This window comes from Narcine bancroftii, chromosome 13 (genome assembly GCF_036971445.1).
Source record: "Narcine bancroftii isolate sNarBan1 chromosome 13, sNarBan1.hap1, whole genome shotgun sequence".
NCBI lineage: Eukaryota > Metazoa > Chordata > Chondrichthyes > Torpediniformes > Narcinidae > Narcine > Narcine bancroftii.
In genome coordinates this window covers 85,075,235-85,101,085 of record NC_091481.1, presented here as the reverse complement: position 1 = coordinate 85,101,085, position 25,851 = coordinate 85,075,235, and the positions used below count along the sequence as shown (strand labels likewise).

At 44.9% G+C, this 25,851-nt stretch overlaps 1 protein-coding gene and 1 long non-coding RNA gene across 5 annotated transcripts in view; both read right to left on the bottom strand.

Annotated features, from left to right (window-relative positions):
- Positions 1 to 8,688: 8,688 nt before the first annotated feature.
- LOC138748462 (uncharacterized) lies at positions 8,689 to 12,162 on the bottom strand. The gene is made up of 2 exons (XR_011348046.1): positions 10,197 to 12,162; positions 8,689 to 8,853 (listed from the first exon to the last, which is right to left on the bottom strand). It is a non-coding gene; the product is annotated as an uncharacterized lncRNA (long non-coding RNA).
- A 4,002-nt stretch (positions 12,163 to 16,164) lies between these two features.
- The window catches only part of LOC138748461 (cdc42 effector protein 2), a 61,430-nt gene continuing 51,743 nt past the window's right edge, over positions 16,165 to 25,851 (bottom strand). For 3 of the 4 annotated variants that reach the window (XM_069908721.1, XM_069908724.1, XM_069908720.1), the window contains one exon: positions 16,165 to 18,912. In XM_069908721.1, coding sequence (XP_069764822.1) covers positions 17,997 to 18,719 — 723 coding nt within the window. In that variant the 5' untranslated portion in view covers positions 18,720 to 18,912 and the 3' untranslated portion in view covers positions 16,165 to 17,996. Of the gene's footprint in view, positions 18,913 to 24,655; positions 24,717 to 25,851 lie in introns of those variants that run through there. The other variant, XM_069908723.1, reaches the window with a different exon arrangement.

Genomic DNA, 25,851 nt, shown 5'->3' with positions numbered 1-25,851 from the left:
ACCCCTCACGGAGTATGACCGCTGACAGACCTTCTTCGTGACTGCTTCGACATGGAGGCTCCAGGACAGATTCTCTGGGATGTTGACACCCAGCAACTTGAAGTTCTTAACTCCCTCCACTCTGTCCCTTCGATGAGAACTGGGTCATGTTCTCGTGATTTCCCCTTCCTGAGGTCCACAGTCAGCTCCTTTGTCTTGCTAACATTTGAGTGCAAGGTGGTTGTTGTGAAACCACTCAAGTGGCTGATCTCTCTCCCTCCTGTATACTTCTTCATTGTCATCTGTGATTCTGCCAACAATCATGGTGTCTTCAGCAAATTTGTAGATGTCATTGGATGTGTGGCTAGCCACACAGTCGTGATTGTAGAGCGAGTAGAGCAGTGGGCCTATCCTTGAGGTGCGTCCATGTTGATTGTCAGTGAGGAGGAATTCCACACTGACTGTGGTCTGATGAGAAAATGAAGGACCCAGTTGCAGAGGGGGGTCCAGAGGCCCAGGATTTGGAACTTTTTTAACCAATACTGAAGGTGTGATTGTGTTGAAGGTTGAGATGTACTCGCTGAAGAGTAGACTGATTTATGTATTGGACAAATTGCCACATTTAAAAGACATTTCCAGAGTTTCATGAATAGGAAAGATGGAGAGGGATGTGGGCCACATGCCAAGGTAGTTCACACATAGTAAATGGTCGGGCACTGAGCAATACGGTAGATCAGAGGGATCTGGGACTGCAGACACATAATTCCCTTAAAGTGGCGTCACAGGTAGATAGGACTGTAAAGAGAGATTTTGGCATATTGGCCTTCATGAATCAAAATATTGAGATGTAATGGTAAATTTATATAAGACGTTGGTGAGGCCAAATTTAGAGTATTATGTGTAATTCTGGTCACTTAACTACAGGAAAGATATCAATAAGATTGAAAGAGTATAGAGATGTTTCACTACAGAAAAGGTTCATCAGATTAGGAGCGTAGAAGAATGAGGGGAGATTTTATAGAGGGGTACAAAATTATGAGGGGTACAGACAGAGTAAATGTAGGTCAACTTTTTCTACTGAGGGTCGGTGAGATACAAACCAGAGGACATGGGTTAAGGATGAAAGGGGAAAAATTTAGGGAGAACATGAGGGGGAACTTCTTCACACAGAGAGCGGTGGGAGTGTGGAACGAGCTGCCAGCTGAAGTGGTGAATGGAGGCTCAATTTTAACATGAGAGAAATTTGGACAGGTCCATGGATGGGAGGGGTAGGGAGGGCTATAGACTGGGTGCAGATCAGTGGGACTAGGCAGATAATAGTTTGACACAGACTAAAGGGGCTGAAGGGCTTCTTACTACAGTGTAATGTTCTACGGTTCTCCCGATAGTTTGATGTGGTAATTCACCACATTTCTCAAACCGAGATCCCTCTCTGTATAAACAATTATGGATGGATTCTGGTTATTTCTATGCTTCAAGTGGACAAGCTCTCACATTTTGCAACTGTAGTCTCCAACGGACACCCTCTTCCCCAAATGCTGAACCATTCATTATCAACCAGATACTAATCGTGAGCAAACCCGAATGTCACAATTAACGATTTGGATTTCTTCAGCACAATGGGATGTTCTAACTTCCCAAACGATAACCATTTTGCAATAAACAACAGTTCATTTTCAAAGATCAAGGTTCCATCAATCACCATCCATTTGTTTTTCAGTGTTTTTTTTTCCTCACAGAACTTAAAGCACCAAATAGTCTATGTCAGCCGTTCTCAACAGAGCTCGATTGGAGTGGGGGGGGGGGGGGGTGGGGGGGAAACACAGCAAATTTCAGGAGTGGCCATGAACTGAAATCATAAAATATTTTCATTTTTTTAATGCAGTCAGTGGGAGAGAAGTAGGGAAGAAACCAACTAAACCTGATTGCTTCACAGGGAAGGGACCCCATAAACCTTGGGCAGAGTCCTGGGGGGCAGCTGGGGTGCACAGCCAAGGTTAGGAATGGCTGTCTGTACTTATATCCTTTCCCCATTGTTGTGTGTGGAAATACAAGTTTGACCGATCCCAAGAGCAGCGAGCCTGAACACGTTAGTTAAACAGTGATGAGGAAGTGTACATGAGGGAGAGAGATCAGCCCACTGAACGGTGTAATGACAATGACCTTGCGCTCAACGCCAGCAAAACCAAAGAGATGATTGTGGACTTCAGGAGGAAGTCAGGGGAATGCAACCCAGTCCTCATTGAGGGCTCAATATTGGAGAGGGTCAAGAACTTCAAATTCTTGGGTGTCAACATGTCCGAGGATCTGTCCTGGAGCCTCCATGTTGATGCAATCACAAAGAAGGCTCGCCAGTGGCTAGACTTTGTGAGGTGTCTGAGGAGATTTGGTACATCACCGAAGACTCTTGTAAACCTCTACAGGTGTATCGTGGAGAGCATTCTGGGTAGTTGCATCACTGCCTGGTTTGGAGGCGCCAACTCTCAGGACAAGAATAAACTCTAGAGGGTCATTAACTCGGCCTGAGCCACCCCTTGCTTGATACGGTGCAGTCACAGCTCTTGACTAAGCTAAGCAAGGGACAGTGATTTCTAGACACACGATACTACAGCTCTCAACCTTACCAACATCTCTCCAGCGTTGCCCACGGTTCCTGACCTGGAGTGGAGCTGGAGTTCATCCCAGGGGAAGAAGAAAAGAGACCGATGATCCGCATGGTGGGCTTTATAGTGCCATAGGCTGGAGAGCCTGGCCCAGGTGTCAATTAGGTAATTGAAGGGGACAATAATTAGGTGTGAGCTAACCTATGGGCAGGGGTTGACCTTGATTGGCAGGTGGAACTAAACTCGCAAACCTCAGCGGTTTGTAGGTGTGGTGATATGTTTCCTCCATTGTATCTAGTTATCATTGTTCATTGTATATGTGGAGCTGGCCCGCCCACGATGACTCCTCCCCTGTGGTCCTGGGCCATAAAGGTCGAGACACCTTTCCCTTGCCGCCATTCCTATCCTGGGATCCAGGCCAGCAAGTTTCTTCTGTGTATTAAAGCCTATCGTTTCCTCAGCTTGTCTCTGTGGTTACTGGTAGTGCCCTACAGTAGGTTCATTGGTGTATTTGAGCAACACAGGCTAGTGGAGCCTGTTAGTGTGCTGGATGTCTAAATTTAGGTTCAAGTTCAGATTTATTATCATCTAAGAGTCGATTTTCCACAGGGCCGGAGCTGTTCCTCTTGGGGGATATTGGGGAAGTGCAGTTTAGACTGACCAAACTCCAAATTTTGTTTGTGAAGGACACAGGAAGTGTCCTTGTGGAGCCAGGAAGTGTATATTGGTTTTGTGGAAGTCCAACTCCCAGCTAAATATCACATGATGGAATATGGAAAGGCAGAGTTGCATTTCCCTGGAGAAAAACCACACCTAATCTATAGAGGAAACATGACACATTCGGACGACTTTACTCGCAGAACATTGGTCTTCAGATAGATTGATTCCCCTCTTTTAAATAGGGAAACTATCCCAGTACGGCCAGAGGAGTGATTATGGAAATAGGCTTTGGTGTAGATGATGCACCTGCTCTTTTCTTTTCAGATTAGTTTTCTTTTGAGTTCTTTTCTTTTTAGTGCAATGGTGATGCCATTGTGATTTCTTTTCATCACAGGTTTCGATAGGAGTCGTGTGCCCCACGATGAATGGGATCGAGATAAGCTGTATTCAGTGAGGCAGGTGGGGGGTTGTGACAAATACAGACTTTACGTATGATATATACATGGATGGCTTTGTATATTTGACTTTGTAAGTCTGTGAAAACTAAAATAAAATTGCAAAACACGCAGACACACAACCAGACATATACAGACAAACAATACATACCGTAGTGTAATGGTTGAGATTTTGGACCAATCTTTCAGTTGAAATTTAGGGTGGTCTATTTATTTTTACACACAGGATATACTTTTGACCATCGCTCAGGGCATTTGGAGCTCAGATGGCTGGGTTCAGGTGATAAGTCTGTGCTTGGGATGTCAGGTGCTCAGTTGGGTAGACGGCCGGTGCGTTAGGAGCTTGGATAGGTGGGCAGCCAGGACCTAGGAGAGAGTCTGTGGCCGGAGCGTCAGGAGCTCGGATGAGCAGGTGGCCGGGGCATAGGAGAGAGTCTGCGGTCGGAGCGTCAGGAGCTCGGATGAGCAGGTGGCCGGGGCCTAGGAGAGAGTCTGCGGTTGGGGCGTCAGGAGCTCGGATGGTGGGCAGCTGGGGACAAATAATTAGAGACTCGACTTTTACATGGGATCGACTATTGTACAAGTGTATATGGTATGCAGTACTGAATATCTGTTTAATAAATAGTAGGGTTTCAGAGGGTTAAAACTTTAAAGTTCTAGCTTTAAAACAAAGCTTTTACAATAGAAACTGTGGCTTCAGCCTGGGCATCCAATTGCAACAAAGTCAGATGAATGGAGGCATTTACCCATGTAACCCACAGGGGGTCAGCATTGTCCACAGGCGAGAGCCTGCATGACAGCACCAGCCCCCAGATGAAAGGGTCCCTGCCCTGAAGCTTCGACCACTTCTACCTGTGGAGTGCGGCGAACCCACTGAGTTCCTCCAGTGTCTCGTGGTTTGCTCCACGTTCCAGCATCTGCAGATTTTCTGTTTCTCTATTCGGCCCTGGAACCCGTTCCATTGTAGAATTAGACCCTGGCCAATTTGGATTTAATGGTGTGAGACACAAAAATCTGCAGGCGCTGTAATTGTAACCAAAACGCTGGAGGAACTCAGCTGGTCTCACAGCATCTGCAGGAGGTAAAGATATATGGATTGTCTTTTCGGACCTGAGCTGAAAAGGTATGAGCAAAAGGCAGACAGGAGCCCAAATTAAAAGGAGGGCAGAGGGAGGTGTAATGATCAACAGATATAAGGTGTTAACTGGATGACGATAGGTCAGGAGAATAGGAGAAAGGTGAGAATTGATTGAAGGAAGGGGTTGGCTCTATGAGGGAAAGGAACAGAGATGCAACACTGCTCTACAGGGTTCAACTGCCTGGATTTAATGGCACAGACTCTGTACAGGCTTTAAACGGCCTGTTAAAAGGATTCCTGATCGTGTCGGAGGTTTGGATCTGGAGCTCGGGTGGCCGATGGATCGAACAGGGGTCCGTGTGGCTGCGGGAATCACTGGAGGCAAATCCACGGACACTCAGCGACTCTGAAGGGACTCCCTTTCATTTCTCTTTCTCTTATTGTTAGGGGTGCCAGGCAATGCTCACTCTGTCTGCCTTAGGGCTGAGAAGGTTAAAGTATATCGTGTGTGTAACATTTTTGATGGTATTATTACGTGACAGTAAAAGGAACCTCAAACCTTCGTTGTAGGCTGATCCGGACGATTAAGGCACATAGGATCCATGGAGAATTGATAGATTGGATACCGAATTGGCTTGACCATAGAAGTCAGAGTGTAGTGGTGGAAGGGAGTTATTCTGAAGGATCAGTGCAGGGACCATGATGGTTTACGATAATATACAACTCAGACAGATGAAAATGTCTGTGAGCAGATTGAATAAGTTTTATAGAGAGCGCAAAATTTGCAGCGTTTTGGATAGTGAGAAAAGTTAAAGGATTTAAAATTTTTTAATATACATACAGCACGGTAACAGGCCCTTCCGGCTCATGAGTCTGTGCCACCTAATTACACCCAATTAACCCACAACCCTGGTGTGGTGATATGCTATTACACCACTAGGTCACTAGGGGCCCCACCTGACAACACCACCTGACGACCTTGTATATAAAGTCGAATGGAGCTCATCCTCTCCATTCTGACCTAGGCTTGCATGGAGGCAAGACCTAGCTGTATATATTAGTCTATTAAAACTAGCGTTTGACTTGCATTCTATCTCGTGTGGTTGATGTTAGTCACACCTGGTACATTTTGAACGGTGGGAGGAATCTCCCGCAGACACAGTGAGAAGGTACAAACTCCTTACAGACCCTGATGATGGTGTTAACGGCTATGAGAAACACGCTGCCCTTTGGCAGGACGTGGGCCAGTTGGAACTACGGGCAGGGGAAGGGCAATCCATGGATGTCTGTTCTGAGCAGCTTCTTCTAACTATCTGGTGATCTTGGCCACTTCACCTGCGCAGGGGAGTGGGTATATGGAAGGGGGTGCCAGAGAAAGTGTTGGAGATGGAGAATTATGACATCTAAAGGAGGCTAAGATGGGTAGATGGATTGGAAAGGTGTAGAAGGTATGGGCAAATGGGTCTAGCTCTGATGGGAAAATAGTCAGCATGGATGAGTTGGGCCAAAGGGCCTGTTTTCCTGCTGTAAAACTCATTCAATCTATGACTGCCATAAGCATGTAGAAAATGGAAATCCAAATTAAAAGCTACAGGAGCTAAACTAGTATCTATCTATCTAATTGATCGTCCTGGTGGGCTGCATCACAATCAGTGGCATCTCCAGGGTTGGTGCCCCTCCATCCCTCTCCCCACCACCATAGAAGAAACAGGTGTGTGTTCCTTGTACGTCAGGGGTGGCAGCGGCGCTGAGTGTGACGGGGAGTGGGTGCTCTGACCGGAGTGCATTAGAAGATTCAAAAAGTAGATTAGCATCGAGTTTTAGCCTTGATACACGTAAACTGTCTTTATTGTTATAACTAACAACAGGGATATTTTTATAGAAAATAATGAATTTCTGCTGAAACACAAAACTTTTACAGACAATCATTGTGGTGTCACCCCCCCCCCCCCCCCCCCCCGGTGTGGTCCTCACCCCCTTCACCCACCTAGATCACAGCGTGGATACAGTTGCTGCAGAGAAATGATCAGAGGTTAATCCACAGGACCAGAAGAGTGGCAGAGAGGATCACTCTCTACCCCACCATCGCTGCGATCTACCCGGATCATCGTCTGAAGAGGGAGCGCAAAATCCTTGAGGGCCCCTTCCAACCCGCGCACGGCATCTTTCAGCTGCTTCTGTCGGGGAAGAGATCCAGGAGGATCAGGGCCAGCCCCACCGAGCTGAGGGACAGCTTCATCCCACGGGCAGGGAGAATGCTGAACAACCCAAGGATCTGCTCACTCTAACCATCCAGGACTCTCATATTCACAAAAAATATTATTTATTTATTTGTATAGATGAAATACTGCATATGTATAGACTGTGTGTCATGTCTGGTTGTGTGTCTGTGTGTTTTGCACCAAGGACCAGAGAACGCTGTTTCATTGTACATCAGCCAGCTCCCCACCATGACTACCAGCCCCCCCACATCTCCATCGGGCACACAAAACTCAAAACGGTCAACCAGTTTACCTATCTCGGCTGCACCATTTCATCGGATGCAAGGATCGACAATGAGATAGACAACAGACTCGCCAAGGCAAATAGCGCCTTTGGAAGACTACACAAAAGAGTCTGGAAAAACAACCACCTGAAAAACCTCACAAAGATAAGCGTATACAGAGCCGTTGTCATACCCACACTCCTGTTCGGCTCCGAATCATGGGTCCTCTACCGGCACCACCTACGGCTCCTAGAACGCTTCCACCAGCGTTGTCTCCGCTCCATCCTCAACATCCATTGGAGCGCTTACATCCCTAACGTCGAAGTACTCGAGATGGCAGAGGTCGACAGCATCGAGTCCACGCTGCTGAAGATCCAGCTGCGCTGGATGGGTCACGTCTCCAGAATGGAGGACCATCGCCTTCCCAAGATCGTGTTATATGGCGAGCTCTCCACTGGCCACCGTGACAGAGGTGCACCAAAGAAAAGGTACAAGGACTGCCTAAAGAAATCTCTTGGTGCCTGCCACATTGACCACCGCCAGTGGGCTGATAACGCCTCAAACCGTGCATCTTGGCGCCTCACAGTTTGGCGGGCAGCAACCTCCTTTGAAGAAGACCGCAGAGCCCACCTCACTGACAAAAGGCAAAGGAGGAAAAACCCAACACCCAACCCCAACCAACCAATTTTCCCTTGCAACCGCTGCAATCGTGTCTGCCTGTCCCGCATCGGACTTGTCAGCCACAAACGAGCCTGCAGCTGACGTGGACTTTTTACCCCCTCCATAAATCTTCGTCCGCGAAGCCAAGCCAAAGAGAGACTTGTGTAATTGGATGACGAACTTGACTGGAAGACACTGAACACACAGCAGGCTGCAGACTTATGGGTCAGACACCCTTCATCAGAATCTTCAAACTGCCTGGCCCGCTCAGTGTTTCCAGAATATTGTGTGTTCAATAGTGGCACGTTTGACGTAACGGTTAGTGCAATGCCTTTACAGCACCAGCGATCGGAACCGTGGTTCAAATCCCACGCTGTCTGTAAGGAGTTTGTACACTCTCCCCATTTCTGCGTGGGTTTTCCTCGGGGGGGGGAGGGGCGGGTCTGGTTTCCTCCCACCCTTCAAAAAAAAATATCGGGGGTTTAGGTTAATTAGGTGTAGTTGCGTGCGGCACAGGCCTGTGGGCCTACATGGCTTGTTACTATGCTGTATGTCTAAATTAAAGTTTATCTTCAGAAACCATAGATTTGATTTTGATGGGACAATTCTTACAATTTAAGCTTACTTGTCACAGACTGTATATAAAGCACATGAATCATGTGGCTTTCAATATATAAAGAACAGGTCACTCAGGGTTAAAAATGACAAAACACCGAGATGTATTGTGTCGTTGACCCGATGAATCCCAGTTCCTGTTGCCAAGGCCACTAGGATGAATAAATTCTAATTTTATTTGAAAAGGAAGTACAAATTGTGCAAAGGAAGTCCTTTTGATGAATCAGGAAAACGGATGCAGAATTTTGGAACGGGAACATGAGGTGGGACCATCAGCCTCGACCATCCAAGGAGCAGCTCTTCCCAGCCTCCGTGCATCTTTTCGGGAGGGAAAAAGAGCCTGATATATTGCCCAACATATAAATAGCAAATAATGTTTGAATAATAAATACCGCCTAATCTTTTCCCGTCCAGAGAGTCGGTGACCAAGAAAGACTGAAGAGCCACAGCTAAAGTTTTAAGTGAAACTCCTGAGAATTGTGTTTTTTTTTTAAAAGACTGCAATATCGGGAAAATAGCTGAAAAAATTAACGTATTTACTGTTGTTCACTCTGGGCACCTTTTTAAACTGCAAGTACCCAAGCACAACAGTCCCAGGGGGTTGGACATGCGGCAGAGTAGATGACCGACAATGAATTTTTCCGGTACGATTTACACTGCAGGCTTCCTCCAAAAAGTTGTAGGGGTCCTGCAGGATAAATAGCGGGGCAGGAATGGACTCCAAATCCCTGCAAGTTCCTTTTTAGACAGCCCGTGTAGCGGCAAAATTTCTTGATTGCGGTGTCACATGCCTGCAGTCTAAAAACCATAACTGACACCATCATATTCTCTGTCCTCTCCCCCCCCCCTCCCCCTTTCTGTTTCTCGCACCCTCAATTTCTCCTCTTTCCTTTATGTTCATTTCCGCTGGAGGGAGGTTACTTGGTAGGTACTATTGCTGCAGAGAAATGGATCGGAGGTCAATCCACTGGAACAGGAGAGTGACCGAGAGGATCACTGGAATCTCCCTCCCTCATCGAGGTGATCTACCAGGATTGGTGTCTGAAGAGGGTGCAGAAAATCATGGAGGACCCCTTCCACCCCGCACACAGCATCTTTCAGCTGCTCCCATCAGGGAAGAGATCCAGGAGGATCAGAGCCAGTACCACCAGGCTGAGGAACAGCCTCTTCCCGTGGGCGGTGAGAATGGTGAACGACCCAAGGAACTGATCACACCGAGACTCATTTGTACAAAACAACATTTATTTACATGCCCTGCATATCTATTATTAGTCTGTCTGCGTGTTTTTGCACTGAGGACCGGAGAACACTGTTTCGTCAGGTTGTACTTGCACAATCAGATGACAATAAACTTGACTTGGTCACTATGGTCCAAATCTGGTACATTCAATGTGGCCAAAGGCTTGTGCATACTAATCACTGCTTGTATCCCTGACACACCCAAAAGTGTTTCGATAGCAAGTCACCATTATTGTGCATGCAGGGGTCCTTAAACACCCCCACCCCCCCAAAATCAGGACCCAGCTGTGGTTCGCCGAGGTGATGGCTCTGTGAGCTACAACCCTGTTGTGCTTCTTTACTTAAATCTGCTTTGATAGAGCGCCATCACCGCCCCATATACTCCGCCAGGGGTGGTCCCCTGAGCAGCCTGTCCCAATTACCTGGCCAAATGCCTCCTTGCCCGAACACTGAGACCCGGCGTGAGCGGCAGTAAAGAAATCCTCCTGGTCAGATCCTTCCTGTACAACGCTATCATCACGTTGGCCTCGGGATGTGTGGTCAGTAAATTGTCCTCAGTGTGTAGCTTAGAAGTGTGTAGGTAGAATCTGGGGGGGAGTTAGAACATACAAACATGAACATTACAGTAGAGAAGCACAGGCCCTTCAGCCCACAATATTGTGCTGTCCCATATCTACCTACCAAAAGATACTAAACCTTTGCTACCTCATCACCCTCTATTTTTCTTCCATCCAGGTCTTAGATGCCCCTTAATGTTTGGTAGGTCAAACATGAATGGTGAGAGGAAACCCACACAGACACGGAGAGAATGTACAACTCCTTGCAGACAGGGTGGGATCCAAACCCCGCTTACTGGTGCTGTGTAATGGCATTGCACTAACCGCTACACCAACGGTGGCATCGGGGTCAAGCTGGTGGGGCAGAGCTTTAATGAACCAAGAAGTACAGATGGTGGAATCTTGAGTGAACAGGCAGCTAACGGGACTTGGTGGGTCAGGGTAGCATCCATGGTCGGTCAACATTTCAGGTCAAGTCCCTCCATCAATTCCGATGGGGGGGGGGGAAAGGGAGAGAACGAGCATAAAAAGGGAGGGGCAAGAGAGTGGTCAAGACAGAAAAAAAATGTAGGAGATGTGGATGGAACCCAGCCACACAGTTGATACAAAAAAATTCAAAACTGTCAACTAAAAGTGTTCTCTATTGTGCTTGACCACTAGTGTAAAAACTTCTCTTAATGCTAGGCTAAGTTGCTCAGGAGGATTGGTTTACTAATAGAAATAACAGTGGAAAAAATATCTGATCACGTTCCAAACTGAAGCAGGGATGGGGCAGATGGTCGGGGACCTCACTGACATCTAGTCTTTCAACAGGAACGGAGGGATCCCAAAAACAAGATGAGATGAGTCTCTCGTGAAAGTCCCAAATTAAGGCAAGAAGTTCCAAAGGACCTTGGGAGGAAATCCCAACTTAGCACAAAAGCTGATCCTTGGCTTGACTTCTCCTTTTGTTTAGTTCGTAGGCCTGCTGTTACAGGGGAAAGAGGTTAACAAGATCTGTTGACTTCCCTTCCCGTAAAACACGACCAAAGTTGGAAAGGATCCCCATTCTGGACAGCTGAGCAAAACAAGACAAGGACATCAATGCCAAAAAGCAGTGAGGGGAAAGATTACAAGCTCAAGTCTACTTTTATTGCCCATTGTCTCTATCCATGTATGAGTACAGCAGAATAAAACCTGGTACAGAGAGTAAGATTACAGTGAGACATCAGTTCAAACGGAGGAAGGACAACATTATTTTGCTGGGGTGGAGGTTCATTCAGGAGTTGGATAGATTTTTACATAGTAAGGGTGATACCAATAACCACAGAGACCAGGCTGAGGGAACAATAGGCTTTAATATACAGAAGAACCTTGCTGGCCTGGACCCAGGTATAGGAATGGAGGGAGGGGAGAGTTAGCTCAACCTTTAGAGCCCAGAACCATGGGGAGGAGTCATAGGGTATGAGTGATCAGTGGGCGGTACAGTAGTCACCATAACTATATACAATGGAGGAAACATTTCCTCATATCCCTTAATTCCCCTTGTGGTGACGAGCCTATTATCAGATCAGCCATGATCTCATTGAATGATGGAGCAGGCTCGATTCTTGCTCTCATTTCTTATGTCGTCTGTTCAGTAGCTTTGACATCCTGGAGTGTAGGGAAAATGATACAACTCTCCAATTTGGGTTCATCTTCCTATCCTACAGCAGTTTATCATAGCTACTTTTGTCTCTCAGATTCCTTTATTGTCATGCCATAAAACAGGTGTAATATTACATATTTGTTTTAATCTGGTGTAAGGCAGCCAGATTCACTATCAGGTGAAATTGCTGGGTGCCTCTTACAGATGGAGAAGCAGCAAAGAGTTCCCGCCGCCCCCCCCCCCCCAAAGAGTCACCAATTACATAGATTCGCCTCCAGCGCTCACACAGCCACACACACCAAGCCATCGACTACTTGCACTCCAGATCCAAACCTCTGACGTCATCAAGGAAGCCTTCAGCACCCTCTCACATCCTTGCTGGTGCCCCTTCAGCAAGTCTCGAGTCAAGCTTTCGGCCGTCCGCAGCCTGAGATAAGTCCTTTAGGGCGCAGTTGCCAGCAGGCTCACAGCCTGTGTATGTTCCTCACCTCAAGTGGCAAACAACTTGTTGTCTGTGTGTTCTTCAGCCACAGGTTGTTGGGCACCTGTCTACGTTTTTCTCACACCTTGATGAGAAACATTGATTCTCCATCTCTCACCATGCGACACTGGACCTCTATCACTAACCCCTCAGCCCCCCTCCGCCCCTGACCACGTCATTCTGTGTCAGACAGCCTTGTTCACCCATGAGGAAATTGACACACTGGGATGTCAGGTATGACAGGCACTGCCCTGGGAAAATGCCACGCCCAACCTGGTGTTGGGTGGGTCATGGCAGGGTAGTCCAAGACCCAACGAAGAATTAGCAGCCCCAGGAGGGGGAAGAACAGCCTCAGACACTGTGTGGAGTGCCTAAGGTGGCCGAATGCTAGTGCTCTGGGAATAATTACGTCAAACATTTCCTCACTCTCTCTACAGTGGAATAATGACTTAATTTGAACAAAATACTTTTCCAGAATATTATTTAGACAAAGTAAACAATCATAGTTTTCCCAAAACATTACAAGAGCTTCCTGTCTGTGAAAGAAAATAAACTTGCACTTTATATGTTTCCATCTAGTTCCAATCTAACAGTTTGGGACAGCTGTTATTCAGCTCAAAATTCCAGATTCTCTCCCTGCACTGAACTCTTTGTCACTGTGGTGTCCCGCCCACAGCTGGAAGCTCCAACCTCATCCAATCCATACCCCCTCATCCCGTGGGTCTCAATGATCGAGGCTCTCTTTCTACATTGATGAGGTTGTGTGGTTTCCAATTGCAGAACAATGTCCATCTTCCTGCAATAGAGACTAATCTATCAATGGGTTTGCAAATTGCTTGCTGTATCTACACATTAACAAGGTCCATCTGAACATCAGGTCCTTTCAGGCATTTGCTGTTTTTAAAAATGCTACTTTATTTTCTTACAATATTGTTGACCTTGTATTTTTTTTAAATCACATTTTATTTCTTGCCTAGTGAGCCTGTTTACATCAGGAGGCCATTCTGTCCATCAGATTTATACCAGTGGACAGAATGGCCTCCTGCTATTTTGTAATATGATTGAATCTAAAATCAGGGTCTTAAGATAATGTTCTCTCCTTGGGCTTTGTAATTTTCAGACATCTTACCTCCACAGATGAGCCAAGATTGAGGCATAGAATCAGAATGCTGGATGACTTTCAGTTTATTGTACTTGTGCACGTTCTTTTAACGGCTGAAAGTTTAAAAAAACTGACAGATGTTATTAGTTTTTCCAGCATTTACAATTTTCACATCATATTGGCTACGTTTTTAATTTGCCATTCATTTAAGTCTGTCCTGCAGATCTTACCACCTTACTATTAACAACTCATTACACAAAGAGCTTAATTTGAAATTAAAATATCCACGCAGCATGGCTTCTACAGACCCTTCCAACCCACAAGCTCATGCCACCCAAACTAACCTACAAGGCACGTAAGGGAGGAAACCTGAGCACCCGGAGGAAATCCACGCACAGGGAGAACGTACAAATTCCTTACAGACAGTGCCGGATTTGAACCTGAATCACTGGCGCTCTAAGTGCTAACCGTGACACCCAAATGTGCAGATACGGTCCCCAATTAAGCCATTTTATTCGTTATATCACAGACATTCCCTAGGTTCTACACATCCCTCCACTATTTTCTCTAATTCCAAGAGTTAATACCTCTCATATATGTATTATATGAAGGTGCTCTTCAACTTATGGTCTGACTTGTGATTTTTCAAAGTTATGATGGTTCAAATCCATACTTTCAATTTTGAATTCAGATCTGTTCCTGCACATGCGATATGCGTTACGTTACTCTCGCGATGCTGGGCAGTATCGCACGAGGGTATCGTACATCATACTCTCTCGCGATGCTGATTCAACCACGTTTGCAGTCTCTGTAGCGATCACACGAATGAGTGCGCCAAACCCATTAGGTCTACTAAACGCTCATGTCCACCTCCTGCTTCTGGTGAGAAGAAAAATAAAATAGGAAAGCAATTAGTGTGGAGACAAAACTCAAGATACTCTTTAGCATCTGCACCATCCAGCAATTAATTTCAGTTCAATGCTTCAAGCATCCTTCATTCCCAGTGTGTTTTCAGTATACATTAATGGGTTTTTTTCCCCTCCGGTGTGGAATAAAGGTATTCAAAATTTGATTATTCTTTTCGACTTACTGGAATGCAACCCCATTATAAATTGTGGAGCGCCTGCAAAGAAAGGAGAACGTTGCCTGGGTGCGAGATTGCTAAGCAATAAGAGAGTGGCTCGTTTTCTCTGGAGTGTCAGAGGCTGAGGGAAGACAGAAGTTTATAAAATTTTGAGCATCAATTCTCAACCTGCTTTTCCCTAGGACGATGCTCAAAGTTTACGGGTGGGACGCGCTGCGGTAGCAGCAAGCAGACACAAAAGGCTGTACTATGGGCTTTATTCGGCTAAAAGTCTGCACACACCAGTTTCAGCTGTGGTGGCTCCAGAGTGACTGGCCCAAGCTTATATTCGGGTCGGTTGATTGACAGCTGGCCAGGTGGAGTCAGACCCCAGGTGGTCCTTCTGCAGGTAGAGAGATCGCCTGATTGGAGAGGGAGGGGGGGTGAAGAACTTGAGGGAGAACAGTAGATTCCACTCAAGGACCAAGGTGAAAATTACTGGAGATGGGCAAGGCAAGATTTTTAAAAACAAATCCTGGAATGCACTGATTGAAGCAGATAGAAGTGACATTTATAAGGCACTTCAACGAACATGTGAACATGGAGTGATGGGAGACGTGCAGGAAGATGAGATTAGTTTAATTGGACATCATAGTAAGCACAAATTTGGACTGAAGGGCCTGTTCCCCTGCAGTTTTAACAAAGGGTCTCCGACCAAAAATGATAAGTTTCTCTGTACGCTGATGCAGCCCGACTTCCTGGCATTTTCTAGCCCTGTTTTTACTTATTACTGCTAATCTTAACATTACTCTTGAATTTCCAGCCAACATTCTTTTCAAAGAACATTCCACAGAACATTGTTGACAGAAAATTTAGCCTCTCTGCTCTACTAAGAGCAGCCAAAAAAATAGTTGAGAATGGCTATGGCCCCCTGAAGACTCTGCTCAAAGTTTATGGGCTCCCTTTCCCTCCGTGAAGCAGTAAAGTTTAGTTGGCTTCTTCTGTACTTCTCTCCTGCCGACCACAGAAGAAGAAACAAATTATGATTTCAGTCTGTAGTAACCCCCCCCCCACCTTTAAATGTGCTGCAGCCTTGGGGGGGGGGTAGCATAGGGTCCCCATTAAGAATGGCTGCTTTAGAGCAATGGTTCACAATCCTTTTTACTTCCACAGACCACCTCAAGAATTTCAAGTACAGAGGACCACCTATGACAAACCTAGACCACCGGCAATCCGCAGACCACAGATCAAGAATAACACCATTAACCTCGATATTGGTTTTGACTGAATGTCAATTATCCTCGAAGTGGAGAGTTTTGAACTCCTGCCATCGGTGTGCTGGCATTTGTCAGCTTTGCCCACAGTTACCCATTCTGATGCTTCGACTGTCATGAGAATTAATTGGATTTTTTAAAAAGTTGCTACCTCCGTCCTGGTTCATTTTGCCTGTTGTTTTAAATCTGTAACCTCAAGGTATTAACCCTCCCCAGGCAGTGGAAACTGTTTCCCCTAATTAATTCCATCCAACCCTTCATATAATGATTGAAAAGTCCACCCACGTGACTGAACATTCACAAATGTTTAAACATTTGTTTTCATTTATTACAGCGCAGGATATTGGCAGATGATTAAACAATTCAGACATGTTTAAGCAGCAGACATTTTAAAGTTAGATTTCACAGAAAATGGTGTTCATCCATCAAGTTTCTAACAATGTTTTAAAATCCAGTACAGAGATGGCTGGAATCAAAAATGTTTCAGTATTGAGTAAGAACAGACGTCTAGACACAAAGCTGATCAACATCTCAATGTGCTCTGTAGATCGTATACACCCTCGGATAGAAGCACCATAGAGGATCGCATGACTTCACCCCACCCACACCAAAGGTAGTTTAAGGTTAGATGCATCTAACATTAGGTGCATCAACATAAAAGTGATTATGTTCCTTTCCTCAGGAGGGATGAGGAGCTTCATTTGTTGGTTTAGTTAGACACAACATTCCTTGCATAGAGGTGGCAAGTTTGCGCTCTCTCTCCATTTATTAATGGAGAGAAGCAAGAGTTTCCTCCAACCTTCCATCTCAAAACCACAGATCATCTCTGTGCTTCGCATTCTCAGGATGCGTTGGATTTGACTGCCAAAAAAAAAACCAGAGCTATTTGGGCATATCCTCCCAGGGAAGGAAAAAAACCCCCACATGCTGTTAGATCCCTTCCCTATCCTTATCTTACTTCCAAAGACAACACCATGCAGGAGACAGGGAGCTGGCTGCTTGTAACATACTGTGCGGAAGTGCAAAACTTAACCCTTTTAATCAACGAAATGACCAATCTGATGTTTCAGTGAAGTATCCAAATGGTGGTTCTGATGTTTCAACTGTCGTGACCAAGTAATTGGATTTTTAAAAAAAGTTGCAACCTCCCTCCTGGTTCTTTTTGCCAGTTTTAAAATGTTTCCCCACCCAGATAATTAGACAAGAGTGAACTGCTGAGAAACTAACAAGGAACACAATGCATTAATAAGGAGTAGTGTTTTAAACAGAGTCCCATCCCTCCCAGTACTTTCCTCTTTAGTACCAGTGCCCATTCTTAGCTGGGATCAAGATTTTTTTTTAGCCAAGTAAATATTTACGATCAACATATATTTTTAAATTGTCTCTCGTTCAATCAGGATACTATTGTACTTGGGTTTTTTTTTAAAGTTGCATTTGTAATGGTCTTTTATACAAAGTACCTGCTGATTGACAGCAAGGATTTTGGTGCACATGTACATGGTACAATAAACTCATCATTAAAGCATTTCTACGGAAGCTGTCTGAAATTAGGAGCAGGTGAACAGAAACTCAGTAGGTTAATGTTTAAAAAAAAACCTGCTGAGGGATGGAGGATATTCTGAGCTGGGTCCAAAGCAGTGGAACTCACAGCATCTAAAAGGTTGGAGCAAACCGAAACAAATGCACACAAGAGCACAGAGATGGAGGAATGTGACAATTGTGTTTCTGTAGGTATCACAGGGTTTGGGTGGATTAATTGGTCTGTGGAAGGATACAGAGGGGGAAATTACCGAGCTGAAATCTGGGATTACAAATCACATCAGTAAATGGTCATCAGGAATCTATTGTGATCATGTACACAGATGGTCGATTAATGATGCTAGCCATCATTTCTTCCATTTCTAATACTTTATATCTTCTGAGTTCAGGCTTTTAGTGGGGTTCTTTAGTGTTTTAGTTTTTACATTTCTTAGTCTGTTCTCCAGGAACAATTTTCTTAAACCATCACATGCTTGGGCTCTGTTTGGGTTGAATGCCAGATTGTTTTATTTTCCCCATCGCTTTCCATCGGGATCCTTGCACTGCTGACGTTCTGAACATCGCTTCGATTTCTTCATTTCAGTGCAACTTGTATCCATCCATAATCCTAAGGACATCATCCAGTATTGAAGGCCCCAGGTCCAAATCCATACCATGGGAGGATTCCAAGCCAGAAGGAAAAGGGCTGCCATTGTTGAGGGATGTCTCACTATTGAAGATCAAGGCTCTCTTCCCATCCAGCTGTCCGACGCCAATTACTGAGCATTCTGAGGAGGATTGCGATGCCACAGATAGGGAGACAGACGACCCGACTGCCTTGTCAAATGCCGCAATGGTGGACATTTCTTGGTGGCTGTGGAAACATTCTGTCGTACAGCTGACTGACATTGATCTCTGGCCAGGGCCCTCCTCCAGGTGGAGTCTGGGAGGTTTTGGAGGAGCTTGCTCTTGGCTTTCAAGAGCATCACTGAACACGGGAAGGGAAACCGCATTTTTCAGCAAGGTGAGGTATCCACCTGCTCCATTGTTAAACACTTGCTCGTAGTTGTCTCTGTGCAGTTCTTTATCAGCGTTTTGGGAAGCTGGCCGCCCGTTGTGGCTAGGAAGAAGGTCATACTTCCCCTGCAAGAAGGAGATGTCTCCAAACATATCACCTTCACCAGCTCTCCCAATGTGGGCACTGTGCCGAAAGTCACCCAAGGGAGGACTGATCATGTCGCCTGATAGAACATCACGCAGTCTCTGCTTCTTGCCCCGTTTGGGGGTTGAGGTCTTTAGATACATTGGGGTTTTTGCAGGCATGTTGGGGCACAATAGGTGAACCTACAAAATGGAGAACAGTTCTTCAAATCTTTTCAGTTGCAGGTCCTGGTTGATCAAGGCCTTCAGTTCCACTTGGAGATGGTTCTCAGTTCAAAAGCAGCTTGATTGGCCTTGGTTACACCTCGTGTGAAATGGCAAACATCAACACTGGAGGATATGTCACCTTCACAGTCTGGAAACACACAAGCAAGGCAAGTTTTCAATGTTAATTAAAGACAATTGGGCAAATTCGAACCCTTTATCCGTAAATGTCATTACAACCCTTTAGTAAATGTCAGATTTCAAAGATCACATTTTTGCACAATTTGGGTTTTCTTCTAGCCGGCTCTGCACAGATTTCAATACCATGCTGCCCAATTAACCTACAACCCCTCGTACAGTTTTTAAGAAAGTGGGAGAAAACCCATGCAGACACAGGGAGAATGTACAAACTCCTTACAGACAGCACAGGATACAAACCTGGGTCACTGGTAATGTATTAGCATTGCACTAGCCACCACACTGACAATGCGGTCTGACGCGGTGTGATGGTCATGTGAACTGTAGTTTCCCGTCATTAATTTGACTACACAATCACTCAATTCATTAACATGCCATGCGACTCGTAGCAATGTATAATAATATTCTCTTAGCTTTCCATACCTGCTTACTAGCTATTTGCACTAAACACCGATCCATCTGGCTATCAGCATTGCAACTTCTCAAAACTTGGGACACATGAGGTCCCCAACAAGAAATGGCAATTTTACTGTTTCCCCTCAACACCCAAAACCTATTCCTTATACCTTTATGTAGCCTTATTATATCCTCTTCACAACCACCTTTCCAGCCCACCTATGTAACATTTGCAAAGTTGCCTTTATCCGACATTTCTATGAAGTGTACAAAACTGTGGGTCCCAGCACCAATCCATGTGCCACACAACTTGTTACATCTTGCCACAGTCTCCGTTTCATGTTGGCCATGACGATGTGTCACTTCCTGCATTGTGTGCTTTTAAGTTTTTAAAATTTCTAAGTCTGGTATCTAGCGCTTTGCATCTCCAGCAACATCTGGTCAACCAGATGCACTTGACATTTTGAGCTGCATCTGGTCACTCCAGTCATCCCTGGTATCTCCAGCAACACCTAGAGAGTCCAGCAGCACCAAGTAGTTCCTGTCAGTGGAGTAACATTTGATATTTCCAGTTGTCTGGTAGCGCCAGTAACAACAGGTTAGCCTAGAAAGACAAGATCAACAGCAGTGCTTGGGTAACACCAAGGCTCCCTGGGCAACATCAGCTGCACTTAACATCTTAAGTTATACTTCTCTACGTTATGAGGTACTTCACTCTCGGGCAGTGAGCCCATATCGAATTCCCAACACCCACCAAGAATAAATGTGTCATTTTCAAGTTTACTGTCATCTGATTGCACAAGTACAAACCAATGAAACAGCGCTCTCTGGGCCTTGGTGCAAAACATGCAGACACAATCAAACAAAATACATATACAGGACAGGCATCTCATCAGTACAAATATTGTTTTGTACAAATGAGAGTCTCGGAGGGTGAGTGTGAGCTGTTCCTTGGGTCGATCAGCATTCTCACTGCCCATGGAAATAAGCTGATCCTCAGCCTGGTGGAGCTGGCTCTGATCCTCCTGGATCTCTTCCCCGACGGGAGCAGCTGAAAGATGCTGTGTGCAGGGTGGAAGGGGTCCTCAATGATTTTGTGCACCCACTTCAGATAACAATCCTTGTAGATCATGTTGATGAGGGCGGGGGAAAATGATCAGTGATCGTCTCTGCCTCTTCTATGGTCCTGTGGATTGTCCTCCAATCCATTTAACTGCAGCAACCATACCACGTTGAGATGCAGTTGGCCAGGACATTCTCAATAGAGCTCCTGTAGAAGGTTAACAATGGTGGCCGGTAGCCTCAGTCTTCTCAGGAAGTGCAGTCGCTGTTGGACCTTCCTGACGTGTGAGATGTTGAGTGCCCATGAAAGGTCACTAGTTAAGTGAACTCCAATAAACTTGGTACTCTCCACTCAGAGTTGATGTAGTGGAGTGTGGTCATTCTTGTTCTTCCCAAAATCCATGATCATCTCTTTCATCTTGTGAAATAGTGTGAGAGTTACACTCTGAGTCTCAACGTGGACAAGACTAAAGAGATGAACATGGATTTTGGGAAGAACAAGAAAATCTTGTGAAATAATGTGAGAGTTACACTCTGAGTCTCAATGAGGACAAGATTTTCCACCCCTTCTCTGTCATGCAACTCCTTGCTGCTGTTGAAGCCAAACTACTATTAGGTCATCTGCAAACTTGTTAGAGCTGGATCTGGCGATACAGTCGTGGGTCAGAAGCATTAATTTTCCCAGGCTTGATAAAAGAAAATGAAATGCAGATTTATTCCAGCAACCACCTTGACCTCCTCCTTCAGGGTTAACTGTGCCAAAGCCTCATGAAATTACCTCCCACATTGCTCCTGTCCAGAAATATGAATGTTGGAAATTATGAATGGCTCCTTGTAACCCATTTTGGATAAATGCAAATTGTTCAATATTAAAGCAATTGATACTTTAGTTGGAATACATTTAAATTCAAGTCAGGCATTGAAGGTTTGGTGGCATTCAGATCCAAAGCTTACATTGCCAGTTCTACCCTTGAAAACCTCCTGTTGTCAGTGATCAATTATAAAGATACCACAGAATGTAATATTTGCCTTAATTATTAAAGAATTTGCAAAAAGGGAAGAAAAATGCATTGAATTAATTGAATTAATTGTTTCCACTCAAAAACAATGAATCTTCATGCAATGTAAGAAACATTTGTCCTCATCCAAATTAATTTTTAATGTCAAGCTTAAACAAAAAAAACATTGGAATGTATTTTTTAATTATAGACCTTCTCTACTGAAATGTGATAGCCAATTTGTGTCAGAAATAGCCCACAAATCCTGTTTTAAAGGCAATCTATGGGAAACAGCAGGACCTACAGTTTAGTTTTAAATCATTCCCCTTAAAGGCCCTCTTGAATTAAGCAAATTAAATAATTCAAGGGGTCCCAGCAGTTAACCCTAGGCCCTGTGTTTTTCAATTATATTCTCAAATAAATGAGTTAATATGGAGTATGAAAATAACACTACTCAAAATATCAACTACCTTAAAAGAAACCAAGGTGCAAAACTCACTAAAAAGAGAGTTGTGTATAAATACAATTTGTAACCCTGCTTTAGTGGGGGTTGAAACAATCAGCGATATCTCAAATCAGTTTTGGCTTTATAATTTAGATTTTAACATTGTGAGTAGATACTGAGCAAAATACCAAGAGATGTATCGAGGGCAGAAGCTGAAGTGATACATTTGATTGTTGTGATTGGATTACCCACTTCTGTGCAGCAAATTGTCTGTGAAATTAAAGAGATGGGACTCCCGCACACAATTGATCTTCAGCCGGCTTCGCCAAGGTCAAACATTAGAGAGATGGGTGGCACGGTTGGTGTAGCAGTTAGCACAATGCTTTTACAGTACTAGGGCAAAGATCCACAGTCAGGGCATTGGGAGATCGGATTGATGGATGGGTGGGCAGGGCAAAAAATAGGGGAGTCAAATTTGTATACACAAATGCATGATATTTGGGGCGAAGAAAAAAAGTCAACTTTTACAGGTGAAGAGTATATAGATATGTTTTTGAGAGATAAATTGGGAAAGGTTTGTTAGAGTAGGTCACATACAAACACTCTAAAACAGATCTTATTTAAAATACTGGAGCTCTGCTAATGCTAGACATATCAGGGCCTCACAGCTTTTGCAAGAGCTTTGAAGAGTGCTCAAGAGACTTCATTAATGGATTTTTGTTTACAAAAGGCAATCGTCAGAGTCGTAGACAGTCTGAAGGAGAACTTGCTGTTGAGTGAGAGAGAGAGAGAGAGAGAGAAAGAAAAGCTAGCAAGTCCTGTGTTGTGGTGATTAAAAAGGAACAACAAATACAGATATCACAGGGTCCTCAGTCTTTGCAGGATTATTGTAGGCACTGTTGGGTTCTCCTTCTCAAAGTGGGCATAGAAGGTGTTCAGCTCATTGTGTAGTGAAGCATCACAGCCATCTATGGTGTTCACCCTCATTTTGTAGCCTGATCAAAGCCCTTCTGGTTCATGCAAGGGGAGAGGACTTGGAATAAGTGAAACAGAAAGGAAATCTGTGGTGACCTGAAAGAAAGAGGTTATCATCTGGAGAATCTTGAAGGGGCAAGTTTTGTCAGCAAGACACTGAAGTGGTAATTAAAAAGGAACAACAAATCTTTCTCTGAAAACTGACAAGAACCTTCCTGAGCAGTAATCATTTACCTTTCAAGCACTAAAGCCTGGTGAACTTTATACATGTTACATTCTGTGCACAGTCTAAGAATTGCCTGCAACCAGTGAATTTGGAGGAATGAGAAATGAGATCGGACTGTGAACCAAAGAACTTTTCTGAACTTACACACACATTACTTACGCATGCACAGTTAAAGTTTGATTCCATTTTCATGTTTAAATTAAAAGCAACTTTTGTTTAAGTAACCTGCTGGGTTTTGGGGTCCTCTGGGCTCGTAACACCACCTAAGTGAAGGTGGAAGCCAGGTATATGCAGTAGGAAAGGAAGAAGTTTGTGGTGGTCAAATCACATTGAAAGTGGCAGAAGGGACTGAGGGTTATGGAATGGAAAGTGAGGACACGAGGAACTGTATCATTGATCTGAACCGGAGGAGTGTTAAAATGTGCAAGAGGGAACAGATGCTGTCACTTGCAAAGGAGAAGCTATGGTTCATAGGAAGTAGAAAGCACTTGGAGAATGGGATGGCTTCCTTACATGAGCAAGGTGGGAGAAGAGAGCTGAGTGAATCAGTGAGTTTGTAATGGATATTGGGTCACTAACCAATCGGATTTGGAAGTCAAAAAAAGGAAGAATCAAAGATGCACTGGGTGAAAAATGGCAATTGAGGTAATAAAACTTTTCCATACAACAGATGGAAGTCATCCAAATGTGCAATGGTTTCATTTTACCAGTAGAATCTTCCAATAGATAAAATATTTTACAATAATAGCCAAACAGCAAGTTATATTAGCATTTCTAAAAAAAAAAATCCTGCCTTCACAAAGTTCAGAAGTGTTAAAGGGACTCACCATGGACTGATCCAACTTCGTTATTACATCCAAAATAAATGCTCCATTAATTGCTGTGTAAATGCATTAAATATATGCTTAAGTCACAGGGAATGATACAGAAGGCAGCAAAGCTACCAGAGAAGAAATTTAAAAAAAAAATGTACAAAGTCAAGGTCAAAGAGAGAAAGAAAACAGTAAAACTCCTGGTATCCAGCACCTATGGAGATTGCCAGATAAATGAGTTTTCTGGATGCTTGAGAAAGGGTGCAGCAAGAATGGATAACAGCACTTTTAAAATTCTGTATTTTTCTTTAAACCCATTTATTTTCCTGTGTTCTTTTTGCCAGTTGTTTGAGGTTGAGGTTGCCAGAATTCCAGATAACGGAGAAGAGCACAAAGGACGTTTTTTTTAAAATCTGTGGATAATAGTATTAAAACTACCAGCAATTATTTAATACATTTCCATTTACTGAAATATTTGAACTATTTTTTAAAAAAAATGTAGCACAACTGTTTACTTAAACTGGTTTAGAATTCCCCTGGACAAACAACAGGAATGACATCCACAGAAAAGGTCAAATTCTTAACCTCACCCAGCTCACAAGCTTCAGAAGAGAATCTCCACAATAGCCAGTAGGGATAGAGGCAGTAAATCAGTTAATACTATTAACCAAAAATGCTTTTGTAAAGTATCAGTCTACCAATTTCTCATTTAAGAAGTAAATTTTGCAAATTGAAGTAACAACTTTTTAAGCCTCCATCCACAACAATCACTGAAAACTCACCTCTCTATCTGACGGAAATAGGCTTCCGACTGAAAATCCTGCAAGGTAATAAACTAGTCTGACACAAGCTTGAGGTGTTGTCACTCAGTCACATTTCAGGTAGTTCCACCTCTGACGTCAACCAAAGCACGAGAGACAACATTTAATTAGAGAAATAACTGTGTTATTTTAAAGCTCTAAAAGGTTAGGATTGTAGCGGCTCACCACGAGGCAGGTGAACCGGGCCCGCTTGTAAGCCACGCGGCAGGGCAGCCGGCCAAAATGGCACCGTCGGGGGTTTCCCTTCCTTCCAGCACGGGGCTCAGAAACCCGCACTGGGGGACCATGTGATGCCCGGGTGACGTCAGCGCCCTCCAGCGTGGTTCTCAGCCAGGTCTGGGCTGGGAGTATAAGTGCAGCCCAGCAGCCTGCTCACTGAGCTCAACCCATCTGGTTGCGTGTTTTATTGCAGGAACAGTGGAGTTGCCGCTACAATTGGTGACCCTGACTGGTTCAAACATCTTTGAACCAATCATGAGCGAGCCTGGGATCAGTGCTATAGCCGTGAATCTGCCTGAATTCTGGGTTCAGGCGCCGGAGACCTGGTTCGGCCACGTGGAGGCTCAGTTTCACCTCCGCCACATTTCGTCTGACACGACCAAATTCTACCATGTGGTCGCTGCCCTGGACCAGGCCACCGCCAGACACGTGCTGCACCTTGTTCAGCACCCACCCGCCGAGGACAAGTATGAGACCATCAAGCGAGTGCTTACCGGGTCCCTCGGACTATCCAGACACCAGCGTGCCGCTCGGATGCTGCACCTCGACGCCCTGAGGGACAGGACCACGATGGAACTGATGGACGAGATGCTCGCGCTCATGGGTGATCACACCAACTGCCCACTCTTCGAGCGCATTTTCCTTGACCATATGCCTGGGGACATCCGGCCGCTGCTGGTTCAGGAGAGCTTCACCGACCCAAGGAAGGTCCCCCGGAAGGCTATGGCTCACACGATTCCCGGAGGGCTCAGTGGTCCAGTAGGTCACGAGGCACGGGCATGACCACACCAAGCCCACCCCTAATGCTGCGGTAGAGCACCCGGTCCCTGCAGGGGCCCCCGAGCAAAACCAAGGCCACAGCATCCGCTTCTGGCCTCTGCTTCTACCACCAGCACTGGGGAGCCAAGGCTCGGAAGTGTCGTCAGCCCTGCTCGTTC